The sequence below is a fragment of the Crocuta crocuta genome, unplaced genomic scaffold (assembly GCF_008692635.1).
Source record: "Crocuta crocuta isolate KB4526 unplaced genomic scaffold, BGI_CrCroc_1.0 scaffold619, whole genome shotgun sequence".
NCBI lineage: Eukaryota > Metazoa > Chordata > Mammalia > Carnivora > Hyaenidae > Crocuta > Crocuta crocuta.
The window spans coordinates 2,591,660-2,613,187 of record NW_027533395.1 but is presented as its reverse complement, the minus strand read 5'-3'; the positions used below and the strand labels follow the sequence as shown (position 1 = coordinate 2,613,187).

The following is a 21,528-nucleotide window of genomic DNA, read 5'->3' as shown; positions in this document are numbered from 1 at the left end:
ATAGTCAAAGGCAATAAAGTTCAATTCTGAGCACAAACTGCACAAAATCTCTCCAGGAGGGCATGCACACGCACATGTGTAAGTACAAAAGGAATGAAGGAAAAACGAAAGGAAAGAGGGAAGAAAAACACACACACTTAAGGAACTCAAGTAGTTTGTTTAGAACAAAATCAAATTGTAACAAACCTCAACACTAAGGATTTCAAACTTCTCTCTTATAGACTTGCTGCTTTCTCTCTTTTCGATTTTCAACTTTTTTGTTTTCGTTGGTCCTTTCTGGCTCTTTTTCCTTTTGGCGGATTCTTCTTCAGTAGAAATCTACAGAGGGGGAAGAAAGATCCCAAGGAATGAGGAGAAACAATCCTGGACTTTCCTTGCAACTTCAGGTCACCTGTCACCTTGCTTTCGTTACCCCACCACTGCCCCCCTCCCCCAGAGTTCCTGTAATTCCTGTTCCAATCTCATCTCTCCCATTCTGTCACCTCTGTTCAAGCCCAAGGTGGGAGCCTTCTGCACATTTTCAAAAGCCCCTTCTCTTCTGTGTTCTTCCTCCCTTGACTGGGATGGACACTGGGGTCCCCAGTATTTGAGGCAATTTGGAAGTGTGTGTGAAAACGGAAGGTGGAAACACAGAGACCAGAGTTAAACTCCCAACTCCACCACAACAAACTATGTGGTTTTAGCTCAATCATATAACCTCTCTCAGCCTCAGTTCCTCATCACGGAATGATGTTCTCTACTCCAACGTAGTTGGACAGATTTTCATGACTTATTCCGCAACTTTTCTCTCCATCCTTAACCAACATGGCAAAAATTTCTAAGACTAAAGAACAGTACTGCAAACTCAAGTACTAAATGCGATGCTTCAAAAAATATAGCCTCATGGTTGTATGGACTCTCTAACAAGTTCACCTTACAAAAAGAGACTTCAAAAAGAAACGAATATGGAAAATACCACATTCTCAAACAAGGTTCATTCTTCACAAGGATACTAGAAAGTGTTCAGTGAGTCCTACCAAACAAGCGCACCACTTACATCAAATAAGTTGTCCTGTTCAACTGACTGCTGGAAAGTTTTCTCTGATTTGTGGGTCTTTCTTATACCCCCTCGGGGGAAGCTTTCTTCCATTGTTGCCGTGTTTGAGTCTCCTAAAAACAATGCAAAGAGTATCAGTGAGATGTAGCTTTGGTGTCAGATTTCCTAAAGGCTGTGATCAATGGGCAAGAGGTAGAGCTTTCTAGCACCAACGTGCTAGACAATATTCAGACCTAAGAAATAGACGGTTTGATGCTAGGCCCCAAATAACCTATAATTCATCTTTCCAATGATATCTGCTTCAAAACTGTAAGTCCATACATTCTCCTCCAGAAAAAGAAGACCTAGATCCAGCATAGTAAATATAGAGCAGCTACAGCTAAGTCAGAGGTACACAAATGAATATATAAATCCCTATCTTCAAAGAACATGCACAATTTTAAGGAAATAAAGCAACTATGCAAACAATTTAAAGTACAATTTGGGGCACCCAACTGACTCAGTCAGAAGAGCATGCAGCTCCTGATCTTAGGGTGGTAAGCCCATGTTGGGTGTAGAGATTACTAAAAAAAGTACAAATCAGGAGTGCCTCAGTGGCTCAGTCAGTTAAGCGTCTAACTCTTGATCTCATAGCATCATGGGTTCAAGCCCCATGTTGGGCTCTGCGCTAGGCATGAAGCCTACTTTAAAAAAATAAAATACAAATCAAATTATAAACAAAGAAATAGGAAATGATGAGACTTCAGAAAAGAAGGTAAGGTTCTTAAAGAAGATGCCTTCGAGCTGTTAAACGTGAAAAAGATTTTGACAAATGGAAAAGGAAAAGCAGGAGTATGAGAAAAGGCATTCAGTTAAAGCCAAATATTTCAATAATCACCAGCAATTTGTCAAAAAATTGCTCAAAAAGTTGCTGTTTCTTTTCTTTGAAGAACTATTCAACTAGACCACAGGGAGAATAAAGCATAATAATAAAAGCTAAATTGTAGATGACAAGTGGGCTTTTTTGTGAAAGATTTTGAATTAGATAGAAGTAGTTTAATGTTTACTTTGATTAAGTCAGAGTCTTAATTAAGGGAAGAAAGAGAGCAGCGATCAAAAATATACTACAGGCTATAAATTGGACAGGATGAGAAACAGGACTAAGGAAAGTAAACAGGGTATAAGTCAATTGCAGAACAGAGAGAAACCATCCGAATGACAACTAGGTATAAGTGAGAACGGAAGGTAGAAGAAATTGGTTGTGAGAGACCCTTGGTATAAGGATCTAAAAAGTCTTGAGACTGTAGAAGAGGAGACGACCCACTGGGTGCCTTGGAATCAGAAACAGGTGTGTCAATATTTCATAGAAATAGAAAAGAGCCAAGAAGTCTAGTTTGCAGGGAATTTGACTGTTAGTCTCACTTCAGACGACGGGAAACTGAAGCTCCGAAGAGACGATGCAGCGGCATAGAAGGGACTTAAGCAACTTTCCAGGGACAGAGCTTGATGTGACGAGGGCCACTCGAGTAGAGCCGCCTTATGAGTTGCGCTGGGGTGGCCGAACCACTCACCCAGCACTGTAGGTGCACAGCAGAGACCCAGAAGACCTAGCCCTGGGACAGACCTGGAAGCCACGAGGTTTCCACCTTTCTCGCCCTTGTCCTCACTTACCAGCCCCGCGACGCCAGCACCTCTACACTTCTGAGCCGGTGACACTGCAGTCACGCACGCGGAGACCAGCACACCCACACCCCAACACTGCTCTTCCGGAAGCGAGGGCGGGCTTAAGGCCCTACTTCCGTTACTATGCTTGGTCCTTCAGATGGGAACGGTGCGGGATGGGAGATTTAGAGATTTAGAGACAGGAAGCGGAAGGGAGGGACTCCGAGCCGTAGCCAATCGACAGTGAAGGCTGAGTCTCTGTGGCCCGTTGAACGCGGGCGGGGGGAGGAGGCTTCTTCCGGCCGGCGGCGGGGTAGCTGCGTAGGCTGAAGGACACAAGCAGCGGAGTTGGTGTCTTTTGCAAGGTCGGTGTGTGGAGGGGAACCCGGGCTCAGGCCTTAGCCTCCGCTTTGCAGGGCAGGCATAAAAATTCCGCCGTTCCTAATCCGGGAACACCGTTTTGGGGTGCGAGAACAGTGGAAAATGGAAATGGAGTTAGAGATAACGAGGGCCGGGGCGCGAGGGGTCGGACTCGTCTGGGAAGCCTCGGGACGAGGCGGATAGGAGATCCCAGAGGCTCCCATGGTTCCCGAAGGCCCTTAGATTGCATTTTACAATGGAAGATAATGAGGTCCGCAGCGAAGGGAGTCCCCCAAGGTCACCAGAGAAGTCATATTGAATGGGACTCGGGCCTCTGGCCAAATTAACCTTTTTTCTGTGTGCCCATAGCACTTTGCTTCCACCGTGCGGTGCTTAGGGAGCTGACCAGCAAGACCTTTAGCTGCGCTGCAGCTTTTGTCAAAGCGAGAGTGAGTGTGGCCCGGCCCCTGCAGTCCGCCAGGCCCGCGGTAAGCGGGTTAGATTTCAGTTTGTGTCCGATCAGTCGGAAAGGCTTCCTAGGAGATAGCCAGAACAGAGAGCTGTAAATTCCTTGAAGTGCAAGAGGCTGCTTCTGGTCCCTGAGTGGCTCTCGACTTTGCCACCTTTTACCTCGTGATCTCACCATTACAGGTAGGTGTCCAGTCAGAGAGGAAAATTGCAGTTTGAAGAAACAGTAACGAGGGCAGTTGGTCCCTTTGGGCCTTTTTTCTAAAATGCCCATTTCACAGGTGTAAAAAAAGACGTGGAAGGCTTAATGTTTAACAAAGGTGGGCCGGTTAATAAACAAGAGCAAGACCCCTTGCTTAGATTTCTCCACGGGCTACCATTTAACAATTAGTATATTATTAGTCCCAAGTAATTTCCTCCATTATTATTAGGTCTTTCTAAACTTTGTAGGATTTAGAAAGGAATAAGATTTCAGTGTCAGTTATTCCACAAAGGGTGCTCTAGCACAACGGTTCCTGATATTTGTCCAGAAGTAACCTGTAGTTTGCTGAGGGGTGCAGACCCAAGTGCCTGTAGGCTTTTCTCCCATTGTTTATTTCACAGGCAACCTTTTACTCCCCACTCCTGCCTCCATCACACCTTCACAAAAGTCTTAAGACCCAGACTAAATTTCAGTTCCTATGCCATGCCCTTCCCAGCAGTCAAAATTAGTCCTCTGTGGAATATCCCAGCCTTCCTCCTATAAAGTGTAGAGAGAAATCTAAAGTACTTTAGTATTGTTTCATTTGGACACCACTTCCTGTTAAAAATTTTTATTAGGCACAAGGAGGTCATGTGGTTATCAGTTAATAATTTGATGAAGTTAAGCTCCTGTTTTAAGTTGGGTTTCTCCTAGAAACCTACTTAATACCGTAAGAATACAAAAGTACCATGAAGACGAATGTGGGGAAGAATATGCCATTAATAAGTCTAGTAGAAGGAGACAAGTTAATGTAACAGCTACATTATAAAGATTTATTTTAATGGAGATTTTCCTACTTGGGCTGGAAAGGCCAAGGCCCCTGAGGGGTCCGAAGGAAGTTTGGATTTCCTTCATTGATTCAAGAACTTTGAAACAGTGTCCTGAATTAAGGTCATTTGTCCAATTTTCCATTGCCAATTCTATGCACGTGAAAGCCTCTGAAGCCCTTTGAATGGTAAACTGGTGAGTACCAGTTTCCATAGCAACGACTTCCTCACAGTTCTCTCCCTCTTCATTTCATCAAGAGCCAGCTGAGTCACTGCCACTGCCTACCAATCTCGACCGGACCTCGACCGGCTCGTCTATGTTGCCAATCGACTCGGCGTGGCGTCGGTCGTGGTAGATAGGCGGTCATACATACGAATTTACAAGTATTGTTTTGGTGACCTTTGTGCCTTCGTTATTTTTTTATTATAACAAATATATACCTCTAAAATATAGGTACTATGCATATGTCTTCCTAAAAGTTGGCTGCGCATTTTTCCAGATTTTTTTTCCTATACAATTACTAACAAATATTTGGTTTTCTATTACTGCACTGTTTTTCAAACTGTAGCTTACGTCAGAAACACCTAGATTGCTGGGCCCCAGAATTTCTGATTGAATAGGCCTCTGATTCCTCCTCTTCCCATACAGGAAAAATTGTGAAAGAGGTTGCTAATTGAGCTGTTTTGTTTCTTGATGGTTACCCTTCTGAGAAACTTTGAAATGTATCACAAGCTCCAACTTGCAACTAGTCTTAAAACTGATTGACTCTATGCACTGCGTAATATGGTATAACTAGAGCCAGGAATGAAAATATCAAGCAGCATTGGGTTAGAGGGTGGACTTAGAGACTACTCGATTTCCTTCCTGTGCTAGGTGATTTGATGTATATTCTAGAATGCTGTATAGTAGCCACCATGGGAAAGTCTTCCTTCTGAATGATAGGCTTATCAGTAAGGCTTTTTCCACCATCTTTGCTGCTACTGTGTTGGGCAAGACATATGTAAAAATTTATAAGACTTCTGTGCAGTGACTTTTAGGTTTTAAAGTTAAAAAAAATGTGGGGGAGGGGGTTGCCTGGCTGGCTCATTCAGTGGAGCATGCAACTCTTGATCTCTGGGTTGTGAGCTCCAGCCCATATTGGGTGTAGAGCTTACTTTAAAAAAATAAAATCTTTGAATTAAAAAAAATTACTTTTCTTTTAAATTGCATCTAAACCAATTTATTGTTTCTTTCTTTTTTTAAAAAAGATTGAAGTCATGGCAGGTCCAGAAATTGATGCCCAATTCCAATTCACTGGTATCAAAAAATATTTCAACTCTTACACCCTCACAGGTAGAATGAATGTAAGTATTAATGATACCTTTCAGCAGTTATGTTTTAGAATAATAGAGATGGCAATGGCTTTTGTTTACTTTGTCCTTTTTTTTTTTTTTTTTTAGTGTGTACTGGCCACATACGGAAGCATCGCTTTGATGGTCTTATACTTCAAGTTAAGGTCTAAAAAGACACCAGCTGTTAAAGCAACATAAACAGTAAGGACCTGACATTTAGAAGTTTCTAAGTTAGACATTTTGTTAGCATTCTTTCCCTCACTATAAAAGTAAATTGTTGTCATTATGCAAAATTATATACAAGAAAAAGAGGAAAATATTGTTCATAGCCCATTACCATGACAATTTTTGTTAACATTTTGGTTTGGCTCTTTTTGTATTTTTTATTTGGTTTCCATTAGCTATGAGTCGTATCTGTAATACGGTCTTATAGCAAGTATGTTGTTATTTGAATCCATGAGTGTTTATGGATATATGATTTTTGAGACAGAGAGAGAGAAGGCACAAGTGAGAGAGGGGCAGAGAGAGAAGTGGGACTCACCTGAAGCAGGGCTTGTGTTTTTACCTGAAGCCGGACTTGAGCTCACGTGATGTGGGACTCAAACTCAGGAACCATGAGATCATGACCTGAGTCAAAGTCACATGCTTGACTGGGCCACCCAGGTGCCCTGCATGTGTGATTTATATGTTTCCTATTAGAATTTTTAAAAATATAAATAACAGTGAACACTTTTGAGCCTGAAATGTTATAGGATTGTTTTAGACTTAGGTGCTTTCCCCAAGGGTAGTAGGGCACCCAGCTTAGTACGAGAGTGTCTCTTTTGCCCTAGCCAATGTTGAATAATAATCAGTTTCTGATTTTTGTTCATTTGATGAATGACAATAATTTGTCTAAGTTTATTTTGAGAGAAAACACGAGCAGGGGAGGGGCAGAGAGAGAATCCCAAGCAGATCCTGCACTGCCAGCACAGGGCCCAATGTGGGGCTGGAACCCTAGAGCTTAGAGCTATCAGATTATGATCTGAGCCGAAACCAAGGGTTGGTCACTTAACCAACTGAGCCACCCAGGCACCCCTAATTTGTCTTTTTAATGAAACTGTACATTTTTTCCATTTGTTTACCATATATACTTTTCTTAATGTTCTCTCGTGTTTTTGTCATTTAACAATTGAGTCTTGGGGCACCTGGGTCACTCAGTTGGTTAAGTGTCTGACTTCAGCTTAGGTCATGATCTCGCATTTCTTGAGTTTGAGCCCCACATCAGGCTCTGCGCAGACAGCTAAAAGCCTAGAGTCTGCTTCGGAGTCTGTGTCTTTCTCTCTGCCCCTCCCATGCTCATGCTCTCTCTCTCTGTGTCAATAATAAGTAAACATTAAAAAACAAAATTTAAAAAAAAAGCAATTGAGTCTTGTCTTTGTGAAGACAAGCTTATATTTCTCTTATATAAGCTCTTTATGTAATAATTATTAGCCAGCCTTTTAAATACATTACAAGTCTTTTTGCTAGTTTCTAATTTTTATATAAGCAATTTTATCTTTCCCTTAAATTCCCATAGATTTGGTTTTCTTCTTATGGTGCCCCACAGTCTCCATTTGCTCATGCTCAAGTGAATAAATATTTGTCTTGGTAGTAGATGATGTGCACAAAACCCAAATCTAATGTAGCTCTCCACAGAAAATTTTTCCTGTGCTCTTAAAAGCTTTTCCAATCTCAAAACTGTTGACTGTTATCCCAGAATATAGTAGTAGTCCATGGCTTATTCCTGACAAACAGTATTTGCCCAGTTTTCCATTAGGTACCTCCCAACTTTGGGAGGGTGGTAGTATCCTCATTGATAAATATGGAGAAATTTTATCTCTGATACTAAGTAACAGATTGCTTTCCACTATTTAAAATGTTACTTTGCACTTAGACTTTTCCAATAGCATACATCAGGATCATACTGAATTCCTGGCAGCTCTTTTGTTAAAGATTAAGTTAGGTTAACCTGTATTAAGCTGAGAGACCTCTTCATTTTGGGGTGGTTACTGACTCTGAGAATCTGATAAATTTGCATTCAATTTCAGGGGCTTCATGGAGAGTCCTTATAATTACTATCTTAAAAGTAGAGTTGAACACAATTGTGTCTAAACTACCTTTGCTTTGTTTATAGGATTTTAAAGTGTACCTCATCTGCTAAGTTCCCATGCCTGGAGAAGCTAATGTCAGCTCATCATGTGATACTCAATTTGTACAATAAATTATGAACCTGGAAAAGCTGGTTGTCTTTATTTACAAGATATCAAAAATATAAAAACTGTACAAAATGCAACAAAGGCAAAAAACTGGCAGTGACTTGGTCTAAATCTTTTAGTTTCCCAAAGCAAGGCTCAGTATTGGAGGTAAGCAACTGAAATGTCTGTCTGACTTCAAGTGTCCTAGGTTGTATGTAGCTGTTTTAGCTGAAGTAGAACATGGAAGCTAAATTTCTTCACCTGGTTTATAGAGTGTTTAGGTGCACTCATAATCCAACAGTTATAAATTCAGATGTCATTGGATGGTTGTACTTCTTCTAGTACTTAGAAAGGAACTGTAGTTCACCCTACCCAGTAACGTACATTCCACTAGTCATGGGCCAAGCAAAAAGGTTAGTGGATCATTTAACATAGTACTTGAGTGCCATACAGTAACTACATTTTTACAGCAGAAACATACATGCTCATAGAATTCTTCAGCTAAAATTCAAGATGGTATTCTATTACTTGATTTGAATCTTGAAGCAGGATGAATTATTGTAATTGATTTTTTTTCTAAACATAATAAATTAAAATAGCATTTGAACAGAAAATGCATAGTTTCCACACAATCCAAAGCACCATAAATGTCCCCTCCACGAACATAATACCTCTTATTCAACTAACGGAAATTAGTTAAATGTGGTTGCTATAGAAACGTGGAACTGTCCTGTTCAGATTTTTCAAGCAGCATCCTTCCAGATCCATATAGACAAAACATTCTTTGTAGCTTAAATATTAATCACTGAGGTATTTGCTTTTAGTCTCCCTTTTTCAAACAGTAGCTTCTAAGAGGTCCTTAATACCGATGGTTTATTGCGGACTATAAGCTCCTGCAGCTAGAACCAAGTTTCTTCGAGTAAAATGGAGGTGTACAACTGGCGTTGATTTGGTCATGTATGTTCCCAGCAATAACTCCTGTGAATTCTCAGGTAAATTTATATGCCCAGTGGCTGTAGTAAAGTCATCGGTCTCTAAATCTTCAAATGCTTTAACAGCATCCCATAACCGGACTGTATTATCCATTGAACCTATAGGAAGGTCAAAGGAAACCATTTAGTAGCATCTACCATATTTAGATTCTGACATTTTGTCAAATATACTTCACATATTTACTGTATATTTCTGGTGAAAATATCTATTCTTCCTTCTAAAGGACCTTTTCAAGCAGTTTAACCTGAGAAGTCAACAAACATGTTGGCTGGAATCATGGCTAAGAGAAGCAAAAACCTAACACAGTCAACACTTTTGTTTTAACATACCATCCCTTTACCACGAAGTCATTTCTAGTCATTTACCTGATGCCAAAATTTCACCGTCTCTACTAAACCTAAGTGAACAGACTGTATCAGTGTGGCCTTTTAATTCTCCAACCATCAAACCATGTCCAATATCCCAAAGGAGTACTCTGCCATCCGTTGCTCCTGTAGCCAGGAATCTCCCATTGGGAGAAAATGTCAAGGAATGAATTGGTCCCTAGAAAAAGAGGCCATAAAAGAAGAATCAAAAAGTTAAAAAAGAGAAAATAAGACAAAGCTAGAAATTTTAAAGCTTAGTGGAATAGTTTCTTTCAAATGTGTCACTGGTTAATTTTTAAAATATTTATCTCAGAGGCAAACTTGTATGTGTAAAATACCTTGTGTCCAGTGAATATCCTTACACAGTTCCCATTCAGGACATCCCAGAGCCGCACCGTTCTGTCTGCAGAGCCCGTAGCAACATAATTAGAATTTGGATGGAATCTAGTACAATTCACATCAGCAAGATGGCCAGCAAATATCCTTAAAGGCTGATAGTGGTCTGTAGCCCAGAGCCTTTTAAAAAATACATTGAAAGCAACAAATGATACTTAATGGCTAACTGCCAAAATTCAAAAATAAATCATAGAAACACCATGTGAAATGTTAGATCCAAATGACTGCCCCTTCACTAGCTGCCTGACTGAGGGAAATAAAATGGAATGACTGAGACAAAATAACATTCTTAAGGAAAACTAAGTTGATCTAGCACAAGATTTTTTTAATTCTATAGTTCTCAGTACCCCCCTTTACCTCAATTCCTAGTCTAACCCATAGAAAAGTATTTTTCCCTAGTTTTGGGTACCACAAAATCAGTTTCTAGCCTGAGTTGCCTCATCATGAACAAGAGATCAGAGGAAAACACAGGTGCACAAAAACATGAAAGACAAGGGTTAGCATCTAGCAAGGGAGGGGCTGGAAGCATGTTAATAAGCTAGCTTGAGGGGGAAAAAGGAGGACTCTTAATCTTGGTATAGACATAATTGCAGTCAGAGTAATACTTCTCCCAAGTTCATTTTCAAATATGAAGCTATTAAGTATTGACATTCTCAAAAAGTTGATCCCATATAATAGGAGTGAAAATGAGTTTGGCTGGAGTTTTTAATTCCCAAAAAGAAACCATTCCGCCAGTCATAAGATCACAACGTTCTTACCGAGCTACTCGATCATGGCCCCCAGACACAAAATAATATCCATATGGAGAAAACTGTGTGTCCCATACTGGGTAGTTGTGTCCTTTATATCCCACCAAGCAAGTAAACGTTTGAAGACTCCACAATCTAACAGTTCCATCTTCTGAAGAGGAAAGCAAGTAGTTCCTGAGGGAAAAAAAGGTAATACATTTGATTCCCAAAATAACTTAGTTACCTGTCCAGTTTTCTCTTTATATTTGAGTATGTTAAATACAGCTACCCATCTCCCTTTTACTTTATACATGGAATTCACGGTAGATAACAAAATTGAAAGTACTAACCAAACTGATGTTAGCTGTGGCACTCTACAAAGCACCTACTGAATGAGGTTACGTTATTTTTAAAAATATATTGGAAAAGCCACAGTTCTTATAAAATTATATCAAAGGGTACCAACAAAAAGAATGGTCAAAAAGGTCAGTCGAGAAAAACTAAGAAATGTGATATAAGATGTTACTTAAAACTCAACAATTTTTTACTTTAAAATGAAGATGCTATTTTCCTATCCTGTATGACTTATGTAAGTATTTAAAAGAAGTATAGCCTTCACACCCAGCATGGACCCCAATGTGGGGCTTGAACTCACAACCCTGAGATCAAGACCTAAACTGAACTCAAGAGTTGGATACTTAGCCACCCAGGTGTCCCAAAAGGAAATATCTTTTGGACAAAAGAATACAAAAACACTATAGATAATAACACTGTAAATAATACTTTTAACTTTTTTCAGAGATAAACACAAAAGCTGAACAACTCAGAAAGTTGTTATGGTTTTCACTGAAATTAGAGGTTTCCCTCAGGTAAAAATGTATCATCTGTCTAAACCCTATCAAAATTTCATTCTCAAGGTTTCATAAAGATGAAAATCTTGGGGCGCCTGGGTAACCCAGTCGGTTAAGCGTCCAACTTCGGCTCAGGTCATGATCCCACAGTTCATGGGTTCAAGCCCCACGTCGGGCTCTGTGCAGACAGCTAGCTCAGAGCCTGGAGCCTGCCTCAAATTCTGTATCTCCCTCTCTCTCTGACCCTCCCCTGCTCATGCTGTCTCTCTTTCTTTCTCAAAAAAACTTTAAAAAAAGATGAAAATCTTGGTGGACTGAAAGCTATTATTTAAGTAAGACACAAATGGTACTATAAATATAAAATTCCCTTCCATTTCTACAGAATGTCAGAGATCATGAAAAATAAGTAAATACCTATTTGTGGGTTTCAAATTCCCTTTTCAGTATCCTCTTAATTCTTTTGATTATACAAAATCTTCAGCTGACATCTAATCTACCTTAACATCAGGAATTTGTTCTGAATTTGGAGATGATGGAATACAGCAGTAGCCACAAGCCCAAGGCAAGAACCCAAAGAAGCAATTCAGCTCCTATAGGGGTTCTACAAAAACTAAAGCAAATTTTTTAAAACCAACAAACCCTGAATCTGTGCATCTTGAATCTATAAATTTAGGTATAAAGCTGCTACCTTGTATACCAGTACCCCAAGAAGAATAAGCAAATGGCAAGATTCTAAAAGATAATGAGAGGTAACCATGAGATTTTTCTAACATAATTTTTCCCCACGTTTCCAGTAGTTAACTTTTATAATCTCAATACAATACAGCAGTATTTCATATTTTATTTGTATTTTACCTATCCGGACTGAAGCTGGCTCCATAGACAGGCCCACTGTGACCGTACAAAATCTTCAACTCACTTGCTGTTTTCTCATCCATTATTCTTTCTAAGACATCATCTGATTCTTTGTCTATGAGGCTAAGATCTAAAATGGTCCAGAAATATTGATTTTTAAAAACACATTTAAAAAAAGGATATTCATTAGAACATGTTAAGGCAATCACATCATTATTTAGGAGAACTAACATTTGAACAGTTCCTCCTGCATAGCAACCACTGTGCTAATGCCTCTAAACTAAGTGATATTAGCCCAGTATACAGAAGAGGAAACCAAGGTTTCAGTTAAAAATTTGCCAGAGTGCACACATCTACTCCATGTGGGAACTATGACTGAAACTCAAAGTAATCCACTCTATCATAATGTTTTACACAATGAAAACTATGGAAATATTTTTTTTTGAAAACGTATTCTCTTGTTTAAACAATACATTTAGCAAGAAACCTTTAAAGTGAAATTCCATCCTTATTAGTTCTTTTTTAGCCATTTTTATGTTTAAAACAGAAGTACTCTCCATTTACAGACATTTTTAAAAATTTAGTCATAAAATTAGATTTTTAACCTTACAGAGTTTTCTAGCCCAACCCCCTCACATTCTACAGATGAGAAAACGGAGGCCCAGAGAAGTTAAACCAGTCTAGTACCCCAGTCTCCTGATTGCCACTCCAATGCACTTTTCACTGTTGGGAACGTTAACATTTTTTTTTAAGTAGGCTCCATGCCCAACATGGAGCTTGAACTAATGATCCTGAGATCAAGAGTCACATGCTCCACCAACTGAGCCAGCCAGGCACCCTGGGAATGTTAACATTTTGAGTTAAAGTAAAATCAAATGAAATTCTCCTAAGATCACAATCTCTTGTATATATTCCCTGGAATCCAGATTGGTGTAACCTAAGGACAAGTTCACATCCTAACAGGTCATCTCACTTACCTGCTGCCTGTTTAACACTACGAAGCTTTTTGGGTGTCACAGACCACACTCTAACAGTTGAATCTGCAAAACCTCCAGCAATCAAACTAGAATCATCAGTGACATCCACTGCAGTGAGGCCCTGCCAATGAAAAAATAAAAACTTTGTACTAGACAATACTGTCTTGGGGGGGGAAATTACAATTACATCTTAGAGAATATGCAACGATAACTCTTTTTCTCACATAAAAGATATTTAAGATTTCATTCTCCTATGAAACCCACTGTTTGAAAGCATTTACTTTGAGAACATGTTATCATTCACCGCTTTTTGCCCTCCAAATTTGGAGCACGTGATATGAAGAAAATGTTAGTCATTTTTGTACTTTGCTAATTATATCCTCAGTAGATTATAAATAATCTATAAAGACAGATAGAATCGTTAATAGAAAGTATTAAGTTTATATAAGTACTTAAGCCAAGTTAAATAAAGATGAACTACACAGTTTCTTCCTCCTCAAAGACTAGCACGATTCTGATCAGTGAAACAACGGACATATATAACCAAGATTCTGGCATCTACAAGTTGCTAAAGGTCTTTTCAACATTGCCTTCTAGCTATTCCAAGCAGTGTCCAATTATCCTTTTCTAACTTCTGTCTTTAAGCTATATTTACATCAAGAGTTTAAAAAAGAAAACTCCGTCTTAGTTAACACATCTAGGTTTCTTTTAATGGTAAGTCACCATTTTACATGACTCTCCAGGCAGAAACTGCGCCAACGATTTTACCAACCTGGTAAGCATTGAGGAATGTATAGAAACAAATGGAGGGTAAACAGTCTGGCCCAAGGCGTACTCGTTTGGTGGTTTCTTTCATATTCATTATCTTATCCAACTTATCTGAATCTTTCAACTCAGGAAGAGGGATTCTGTAAGAGAAAAACAGGCTGAAAAGTACTCTGAATTACTGAATTCTCTATAACAATGTATCATCTTACAACTCTACACATGTTCCTGAAGTTCTTTCCTCACCTGTTTTGAGGTGGAGCATTGGGATCTTGTTTTTTGCTTTTGGACCCAATACTATCTTTTTTAGGTTTTTTCTTTTTAGGTTTTCCTTCTTCATTTTCTCCTTCTTCATCTTCATCATCTAAAGGCACCTCAATCTCTGGTTCTTTTAATAAACCAAAAAATACCTACAAGTCAAAAGAGCCAACATTTTCAAAATTAATATGTCACTCATCGATACATCCTTTTCATATCTTGATAGGGTAAGTCACAATTACAATACAGTAATTTATATCCTGAAGCAGATTCTGTACTTTTTTACCCAAGAGCCAATCCCTCTTCCTTTCTAACAGAACCCTGATTTTGCTGGAGCAGCAATATGCTCAGTGAAATCATTTCTGTTCCCAGACTCCTTTGCAGCTAGGAATAGCCATGTGACAGATGTGCCCACAAATGTACTGGGGAGGGTTTTAGGAAGAAAATACTGTTTGCCTTCCGTCCTCCCCCTTCAGCCTTCCTGGAATGCACGTGCAGTGCTGGAGTTGCAACAGCCATCTGTGAGCGCAAAGAAGAAAGCCACATTCTAAAGATGGTGGAGCAGAAACTAGAAGGAGCCAGTCTCCTTGATGGCACTGTGGAGCCCTCATGCCAGTCCAAGAGGGCTTTCCTCTGCAATTCATTATATGTATGCAAAATCCCTTACTTGTTTCAGCCATTGTAGTCAGGGTTCTGTTAAATGCAACCATTCCCAAATTCTCATCTAAACATCATCCTTAAAACATGAAACTTAGTATATAGTGTACAATTATTCCCAAACTAGCTATAAGAAAGATGTGTAAATTATGTAGATGGAAATGCTACAGTTTTTCATAATCTGCATTACACAGTTCTTAGGTTTATTCCCATACCTTTGACTTGTTTGCCTCTCGTTTAGCCTCTCCTGCCAAACTTCCCACCATCGCATCTATCTGTTGCTTACTACGCGGCATCCCATCAAAGATGTCAATGTAGAGGTGCTCCTGAACTATGTTCCATATCTGATTGTTCTGTTTCTCCTGAAGATGCCTCTTCAAGAGTTGGTACGAGTCACGGGAAATACGCAGAACAAATTTACTTGTTCGAAAATCCAACATGGTCTCATTCCCTTTCATGTGTTCCTTTTTGGTAAGACTAGATAATACTCGTAGGTCATCCTGGTAATAACACTCCTGATCTCCATGGAACCTGTTTCAGTGATTTTAAAAAGTCATTTTTCAATGTAATCATTAAGGGATCTGCTCTCCCCCATATACTTATAAACATCCCAGAATATTTTCAACGTAGCAGTCTGAATAATCCTGGACTAAGCTACAGGATCAGAAGTAACTCATTTCAAAATGATTACAATTCAGTTTCTGAATTCATCCTGAAATTTGAAAATTTTAATTCTCTAATGAAATGTATCATTAACATTTTAAGAGAATCTGAAAAAAATACCGTAAGTGAATGAAAGAGATCTACCACTGGTAAACATATGATTTAGAATTCTTGCTTTACTAAATTTTATCTTCTCTCAAAAATGGAAAGTTTTGAACATATACAAAATTAGAAACTAGTAAAATTAATTCAATGAACCTATCACTCAGCCTCTTAACAATAATTAATACATGGCATCCTCATAAAACCCACCATTTTCAATGACTTCTTATATTCTTAATACCAGATATATTTATTAAACATCAGTATAACAACATAACTAAAGGACAAATAACTGTTGTTGCCAAAGAATGAACACTTCCATTTACTCACCATTATGAAAGGTAATTAAGTAAAGCTTTCAGCCTTGGAGACAATTTGTAAATTTAAAGGTACTTTTGTTTCTACAAATCTCAATTTTCCTGATAAAGTAAAATTAAAGATTATATATTTGGCACTCACTAAGAGCAGCAAACAATGCAAAAACAATTAGAGAACGATGACTAAACATAGTAGGGCTCTAGCTCTGAAACACAGTCAATACATTCCTAAACTGTTACCTGTGTTACCCTGTTATGACTCATCAAGACATGAACTAAGGGTTTCTGTCCAAGATTTGGCGGAATTAGAAATCTTAGCCTCTTGGTGTTCACATCAGTCACTGCCCATAACCTCATCTGAGCATGGTGTCTGGGCAAAGGCCGAGATTGTCCATAACAAGGAGACAGAGTCCTCTGAGATATTCCAGCTTCCTATGTGAGGATATGGCTATCCCATGAGACTGAGAGAGGAAGAGGTTTTTTGATGACAATACTGTAAGAAAAATTAGCTTAGAGTAGAAGTTGTCATCATCAGCCACTGTTCTTTTTTCAACAATACTAAACTACAGAACATTTACTTTTACTTTATAACCTTCTATTAGGCATTTGAACAATAATGAATGGCATAGAAGCTAGGAGTCCCGAGTTCTATTACTCATCTATTACTATTATTTGTGTTATCTGATAAGTCCTGGCTTTTGGATCTATTGTTTGTATTAAAGTGCTCTCATTCAAACTGCTAAGTACTGCCTCTTTTTTAAACACTCCTTTCTTTGGCTTGTTTTTTTTCTTTTTTTTTTAATGTTTGTTTATTTTTGAGAGAGAAGAGACAGACAGCGCAAGCAGAGAAGGGGCAGTGAGGGAGGGAAACACAAAATCTGAAGCAGGCTCCAGGCATCAGCACAGAGCCCAACACGGGGCCCAAACTCACGAACCCCTAGACGATGACCCGAGCCAAAGTTGGATGCTTAGCCAACTAAGGCACCCAGGTACCCCTCCCCTTTTCTTTGTCTTCTAAAACTCAATACCCTTCTGGTTTTCTTCCTACTTCTCTAACCTCTCCTTGCATATCTCTTCTACTTGGTCATATCTTCTATTCTTTTCTATCTCTTCCACTCCAAATGCTGGAGTTTCTCAAGGTTTAGAGCCCTTTCGTTGATTTACTTCATACCCCTACCCCCACCCCAGACAATCTCATCCATATCCATCAATATTATACACAACTGCAATTTATAGCTCCAGTCCCTACATCTCCTCTGAGCTCCAGGGCCTTATATATCATCCGCCTATCAACTTGACATCTCTTAAATGAATCAAAGGCATATTCAAATCTGAACTCAAGATTACTCCACAACCTGGCAAACCAGGTCCTCTTCCATGGTTTTCTATCTTAGCGAAGGGCGCTCCTATCCAGGTGGGGGAGCCAGAAACCTAGGGGTTATCAACAATAACTTCATCTCCCTCACCTCCATATCCAATCCATCACCAACTGTCTTACCAATATGTCTACTTCCCTTCACAAACACTACCGCATCCTAGTCTAGTGTTTCTCAACAGAACAATTTGGGGCAGAATAATTATTTGCTTAGTGGGATTACCTCCACATATTAGAACATTTGGTGACCTTAAGCCACCTGCTCCTCCCCACCCTAGTCATTATGACAACCAAAACACCTCCACACATTTTCAAATAGCCCAGAGAAAGAAGGAATAATATTACCCCAAGTTGAGAACCATTCCAATAACCTTCAAAACTGGTCACTCTAGAGTCACTCTGTTTCTCTCCCACCATGTATTTTCCCAACTGCATAAAGGTCCTTTCAAAATGCAAATCGGGGTGCTCAGCTAGCTCGGTTGGTAGAGCATGTAACTCTTTTTCTTGGGGTTGTGAGTTTGACTCCCACATTAGGTGAAGAGATTACTTTAAGAAAAAATACAATTTAAAAAAATGCAAATCTAATAATGACATAGTCCTTCAATGACTTCTGTAGCACAGACACTTTACTGTCCCCAAACATCCATTTTTTTCTTTTTTCCTCCACAACAGAATATCTGAATATTAGCTGCGCACACAAATACTCAGGCAAAAGCCACATTTNATATATATATATATATATATACATATATATATATATATATATATAAAGAAAAAGAAAAAAGAAGTGTCTGCAACTTCCAGGAAGGATGTGTGCCCTCCCTGCTGACTATAACACTGATGTGATTGCTTCAAGCCAAAGAGCCATCTTGTGCCACAGCTGGAAGCTGCATGACAAAGATGGTAAAGCGACAAGATCGAGAGAGCCTAGGTCCCTGGTAGTCAAGGAGTCCATACCAGTTCTGGACTGCCCTACCTCTATGAGAGAGAAATAACCTTTTATCATGTTTAAGCTTCTATTGTTTGGGTTTTCAGCCATTCTTGGTCTAATCTAATCCCAACACCGCTTTCTGTTGCTCTTAGGATAGAAGCAAAAAAATGAACTTTTATTTTATTTATGCCATTATTGTTTTGAGTTTTCAGTGAACCTCAACCAAATCAAATCCTACCCAATACAACCCACTACTGCTCTAAGGATAAATAAAGACCCTCAATGTGGCCCAAGAACCTGCCTGTTCCAGACCAGCTTCATGTTATACTACACCCAACCCCATACTCTGCTCCAGCCACGCTGGCCTTCTTTCATCTCTATACCTACCATGATCCCTCCCACCAGAGCTGTCACACATGCTTTTCCCTCTTCTCTTCATCTGGTAACTCCTACCCAATCTTCAAATCTTACCTCAGGCATCACTTCCTCTGGGAGCCCTCCCTGACTTCTCCAACTAGATCAAACCCCTTTTTCAGGTTCTCAGAGCACCAGGTACCTCTCCTTTATGAAATACTTTTTGAGTTACAATCTTACATTAGTGTGGTTACAGATGAGTATATACATTATATATATATGTATACTATATATATAATATATATAAAGTTCACATACTTCTCAAAAAATGATTTTGCTTCATTCTCATGTTGATTGTAGACTAGTTCCAAGTACATGTGTACAAACAGAGGATAAAAGAGTTGGGATAATTCTGCCCGATGGCAGTCCAAAGAACATTCAATGAAGTGTTTCAGTCCACTATAGTATTCTTCATACATTGTGGGGTCTCCTTGTTGGTTGTAGGCTGACAGCACAGCACTGACATCCGGCTGGTCTTCTACAGCTACAGTTCCAACTGTTTAAAAAACAAAAAACAACTTTCAAGAAAATGACTTGATATGCACCAAGTGACTAAGACTGTTCCACTAAGGTCTAGAGGTAAATTGTTTCTCAGATGTTTGTCCCTCACCAAACTCTCTTCCCCAACACAATCACATGATCTTTCGATGAGATTTTCATTTTTGTTTCAGTCACCCATCCAAAACTCCTTCAATTGTCCTTATCTTCTTTTTTTTAATGTGAATGATTTTTTCATGTTTTTGTTTATTTTGAGAGAAAGAGGGAGAGAGCACGCACACACACAAGAAAGTGCGCAAATGCAAAAGCACAAGAAGGGGCAGAGAGAGAGAGGATGAGAGAGAATACCAAGCAGGCTCCACACTTCCAGTACAGAGCCCAATGTGGGGCTCAGATCTATGATCTGAGCCAAAATCAACAGTCAGTTGCTCAACCGACTTAGCCACCCAGTCGCCCCTCAGCTTGTCCACATCTTAAAACAGAAATTCCAAATCAATAATGAAACAGTTCAATAGTTCCCCTGCGCAAGCTACCTTTTTTTTAAAGGCAAATTTCATAAAACATGACATGTGCACATCAAACAAAAACATTAATCTTCTCTCAGGCATAGTGTAAATGGCACCCACCACCAGGAAGCCATGCCCTAAAGTAATATTCCCAGCTCTCTGAGCTATCTACCTATTGTTTGACTTTCTTGTAACACATCCTATACTGTAGAATATGTGTACCTCAATCACTCCTTACAAAATGCAAGCATTTTAAGGATGGGAAGGACTAGCCTAATTTATATTTCCGAAAGATAACTCAATTTTATATGTTTAAAATAACTCCCATAAACATCATTCCAAGGCAGAAAACATTAGTATTTGTTTGTAATGTAGCAACACCAAACAATGATACATCTAATCAGAGTTTGACTGTTGAAAATTATAGTACTACTGTGCTCTTAAATGCACAAGTAAGTTATTTTGATTACTGTGATAGCCTTTTTTCCTCCTTACCGGTTTCTGAGTTATGATAGGTCAAGTTCCCAAAAAAAGACGACATATTACAGAAAGATAAACAACATAATTCATCTATCTTTTAGTTAATTCACAAAATTCAGCACTCAGAAAAGATTCCTCTCAATCACATTTTCGTACATATTTATTTATGGAATATAATGCTATATATTCATACTTCATGTCTGCCGATGCTGCAAAGATTGGGCCTCATAAATACAGATTAATTTGGCTAGAGGCTCTGCCCTGGATAACTTAACTCGGCAAACATTTATAATCAGCTCAAGATCACCTTTGAGACCTTATACTGTGTATGAATTTTACTGCATGGACTTTGCAACAACAGCTGCTAGGAAAAGGCAGGGGAGGGAGGTCTCAGGTGTTAGGTGCTAGGCATAAACTTCTCAGTACCAGGCATTTTATATATATGACACTCACAATAACCCATTTTTTTAAATAACCCATTTAATAGAGAAAAAAATCAAACTCAGGAAGAATCAGCATCATGCAAGTAAAAGCAACAGACAGAATCTGAACCCAGGTCTGTCCAAAAGCTATTCCTAAATGAATGGTTCTCAAACTGTGCCATACATTAATACCTCTTGGAAGCATATATTCAAAAATGGAGATTCCTAAACTCCACCTCTACACGATCTGATTCACTAAGTCTGAAGTGATGCCCAGAAATCTGCATTCCCCTATAGGTTTAACACTAGTAACAGCTTATGTTTTGAGAAATACTGCCGGTTTGGTCCAAAGCAAAGGTCCGCTAGCCTTGCTCAGTCCGTTTTCTGAGCTAGGTAATGTCTAGCTCACAGTGGAATTGTGAGAATTAGGCTACATAAAATATTTTAAGTAATTACTTAAAGAAGCTAGTACAGAACAGTACAAATAGTATTACTGTTTATGCAGACCTGCCAAGGCTCAAGGGCCCAAAAAAGAGGAAAGTGACCAAAAGCCTGAAGGTCCTCGGCTCTTGGCGCCCACCTTCCCCAGCCATCCCTCTGCTCAACAGCTCTGCTCAGCCTCTCACTGGAACTGACAGCTTGGAAGAAGGTTTGACTGCGCAGCCGGCGCACTAGAGAAAGGGGCGGGCATGTGGTCCTAGAGGCGGGCCCAGGAAATTCAAAACAAGCCCGCAGAGGTGCAGGCCTGCCAGCCTCTGCCTTCCCGGCTTGCTCCCCTTCGTGCCCTGCCTCCCCGGGACTCCGCGGCTCACCTTTCCCGGGAGCCGCAGGACCTGTCGCTAAGCCCGAGACGGCGGCGGCCCCCGAAGCGCCCGTGCCCGGAGGGGCAGGGGCAGCGGGGCCGGGGGCCGAGGCTG

The 21,528-nt window shown here is 39.6% G+C and overlaps 3 protein-coding genes across 7 annotated transcripts in view; 1 reads left to right on the top strand and 2 right to left on the bottom strand.

The window, feature by feature from the left end:
- The window catches only part of PDCD11 (programmed cell death 11), a 44,911-nt gene extending 42,140 nt beyond the window's left edge, over positions 1 to 2,771 (bottom strand). For all 4 annotated transcript variants that reach the window (XM_077748425.1, XM_077748428.1, XM_077748427.1 and 1 more), the window contains exons 1-3: positions 2,687 to 2,771; positions 1,037 to 1,149; positions 187 to 318 (exon numbers count right to left, since the gene is read on the bottom strand). In XM_077748425.1, coding sequence (XP_077604551.1) covers positions 187 to 318; positions 1,037 to 1,129 — 225 coding nt within the window. In that variant the 5' untranslated portion in view covers positions 1,130 to 1,149; positions 2,687 to 2,771. The remainder of the gene's footprint in view (positions 1 to 186; positions 319 to 1,036; positions 1,150 to 2,686) is intronic.
- A 163-nt stretch (positions 2,772 to 2,934) lies between these two features.
- On the top strand, positions 2,935 to 8,101 carry ATP5MK (ATP synthase membrane subunit k). 2 transcript variants are annotated; one of them, XM_077748337.1, is made up of 5 exons: positions 2,944 to 3,042; positions 3,407 to 3,688; positions 5,762 to 5,857; positions 5,954 to 6,046; positions 7,998 to 8,101. In XM_077748337.1, the coding sequence occupies exons 3-4, from the start codon at positions 5,771 to 5,773 to the stop codon at positions 6,041 to 6,043; spliced, it is 177 nt and encodes a 58-aa protein (XP_077604463.1). In that variant the 5' UTR covers positions 2,944 to 3,042; positions 3,407 to 3,688; positions 5,762 to 5,770; the 3' UTR covers positions 6,044 to 6,046; positions 7,998 to 8,101. The 2 variants fall into 2 exon arrangements, with proteins under 2 accessions (XP_077604462.1, XP_077604463.1); XM_077748336.1 differs by lacking the exon at positions 3,407 to 3,688 and having other exon boundaries at positions 2,935 to 3,042.
- Positions 8,102 to 8,914: 813 nt separating this feature from the next.
- TAF5 (TATA-box binding protein associated factor 5) overlaps positions 8,915 to 21,528 on the bottom strand; it is a 13,263-nt gene continuing 649 nt past the window's right edge. The window contains 11 exon segments of the mRNA XM_077748335.1: positions 8,915 to 9,149; positions 9,417 to 9,594; positions 9,755 to 9,932; positions 10,571 to 10,735; positions 12,247 to 12,376; positions 13,224 to 13,344; positions 13,996 to 14,131; positions 14,235 to 14,398; positions 15,119 to 15,434; positions 18,964 to 19,201; positions 21,424 to 21,528. The exon segment at positions 21,424 to 21,528 is cut by the window's right edge and continues 23 nt beyond it. Of these exon segments, the coding sequence (XP_077604461.1) occupies positions 8,932 to 9,149; positions 9,417 to 9,594; positions 9,755 to 9,932; positions 10,571 to 10,735; positions 12,247 to 12,376; positions 13,224 to 13,344; positions 13,996 to 14,131; positions 14,235 to 14,398; positions 15,119 to 15,434; positions 18,964 to 19,201; positions 21,424 to 21,528 (1,949 nt within the window). The 3' untranslated portion in view covers positions 8,915 to 8,931.

Coding starts and splice junctions, on each gene's coding strand:
- ATP5MK (XM_077748336.1), top strand. CDS start 5,771: ATGGCAGGTCCAGAAATTGATGCCCAATTCCAATTCACTGGTATCAAA. Junction 5,858..5,953: donor CCCTCACAGGTAGAATGAAT/GTAAGTATTAAT, acceptor TTTTTTTTTTAG/TGTGTACTGGCCACATACGG.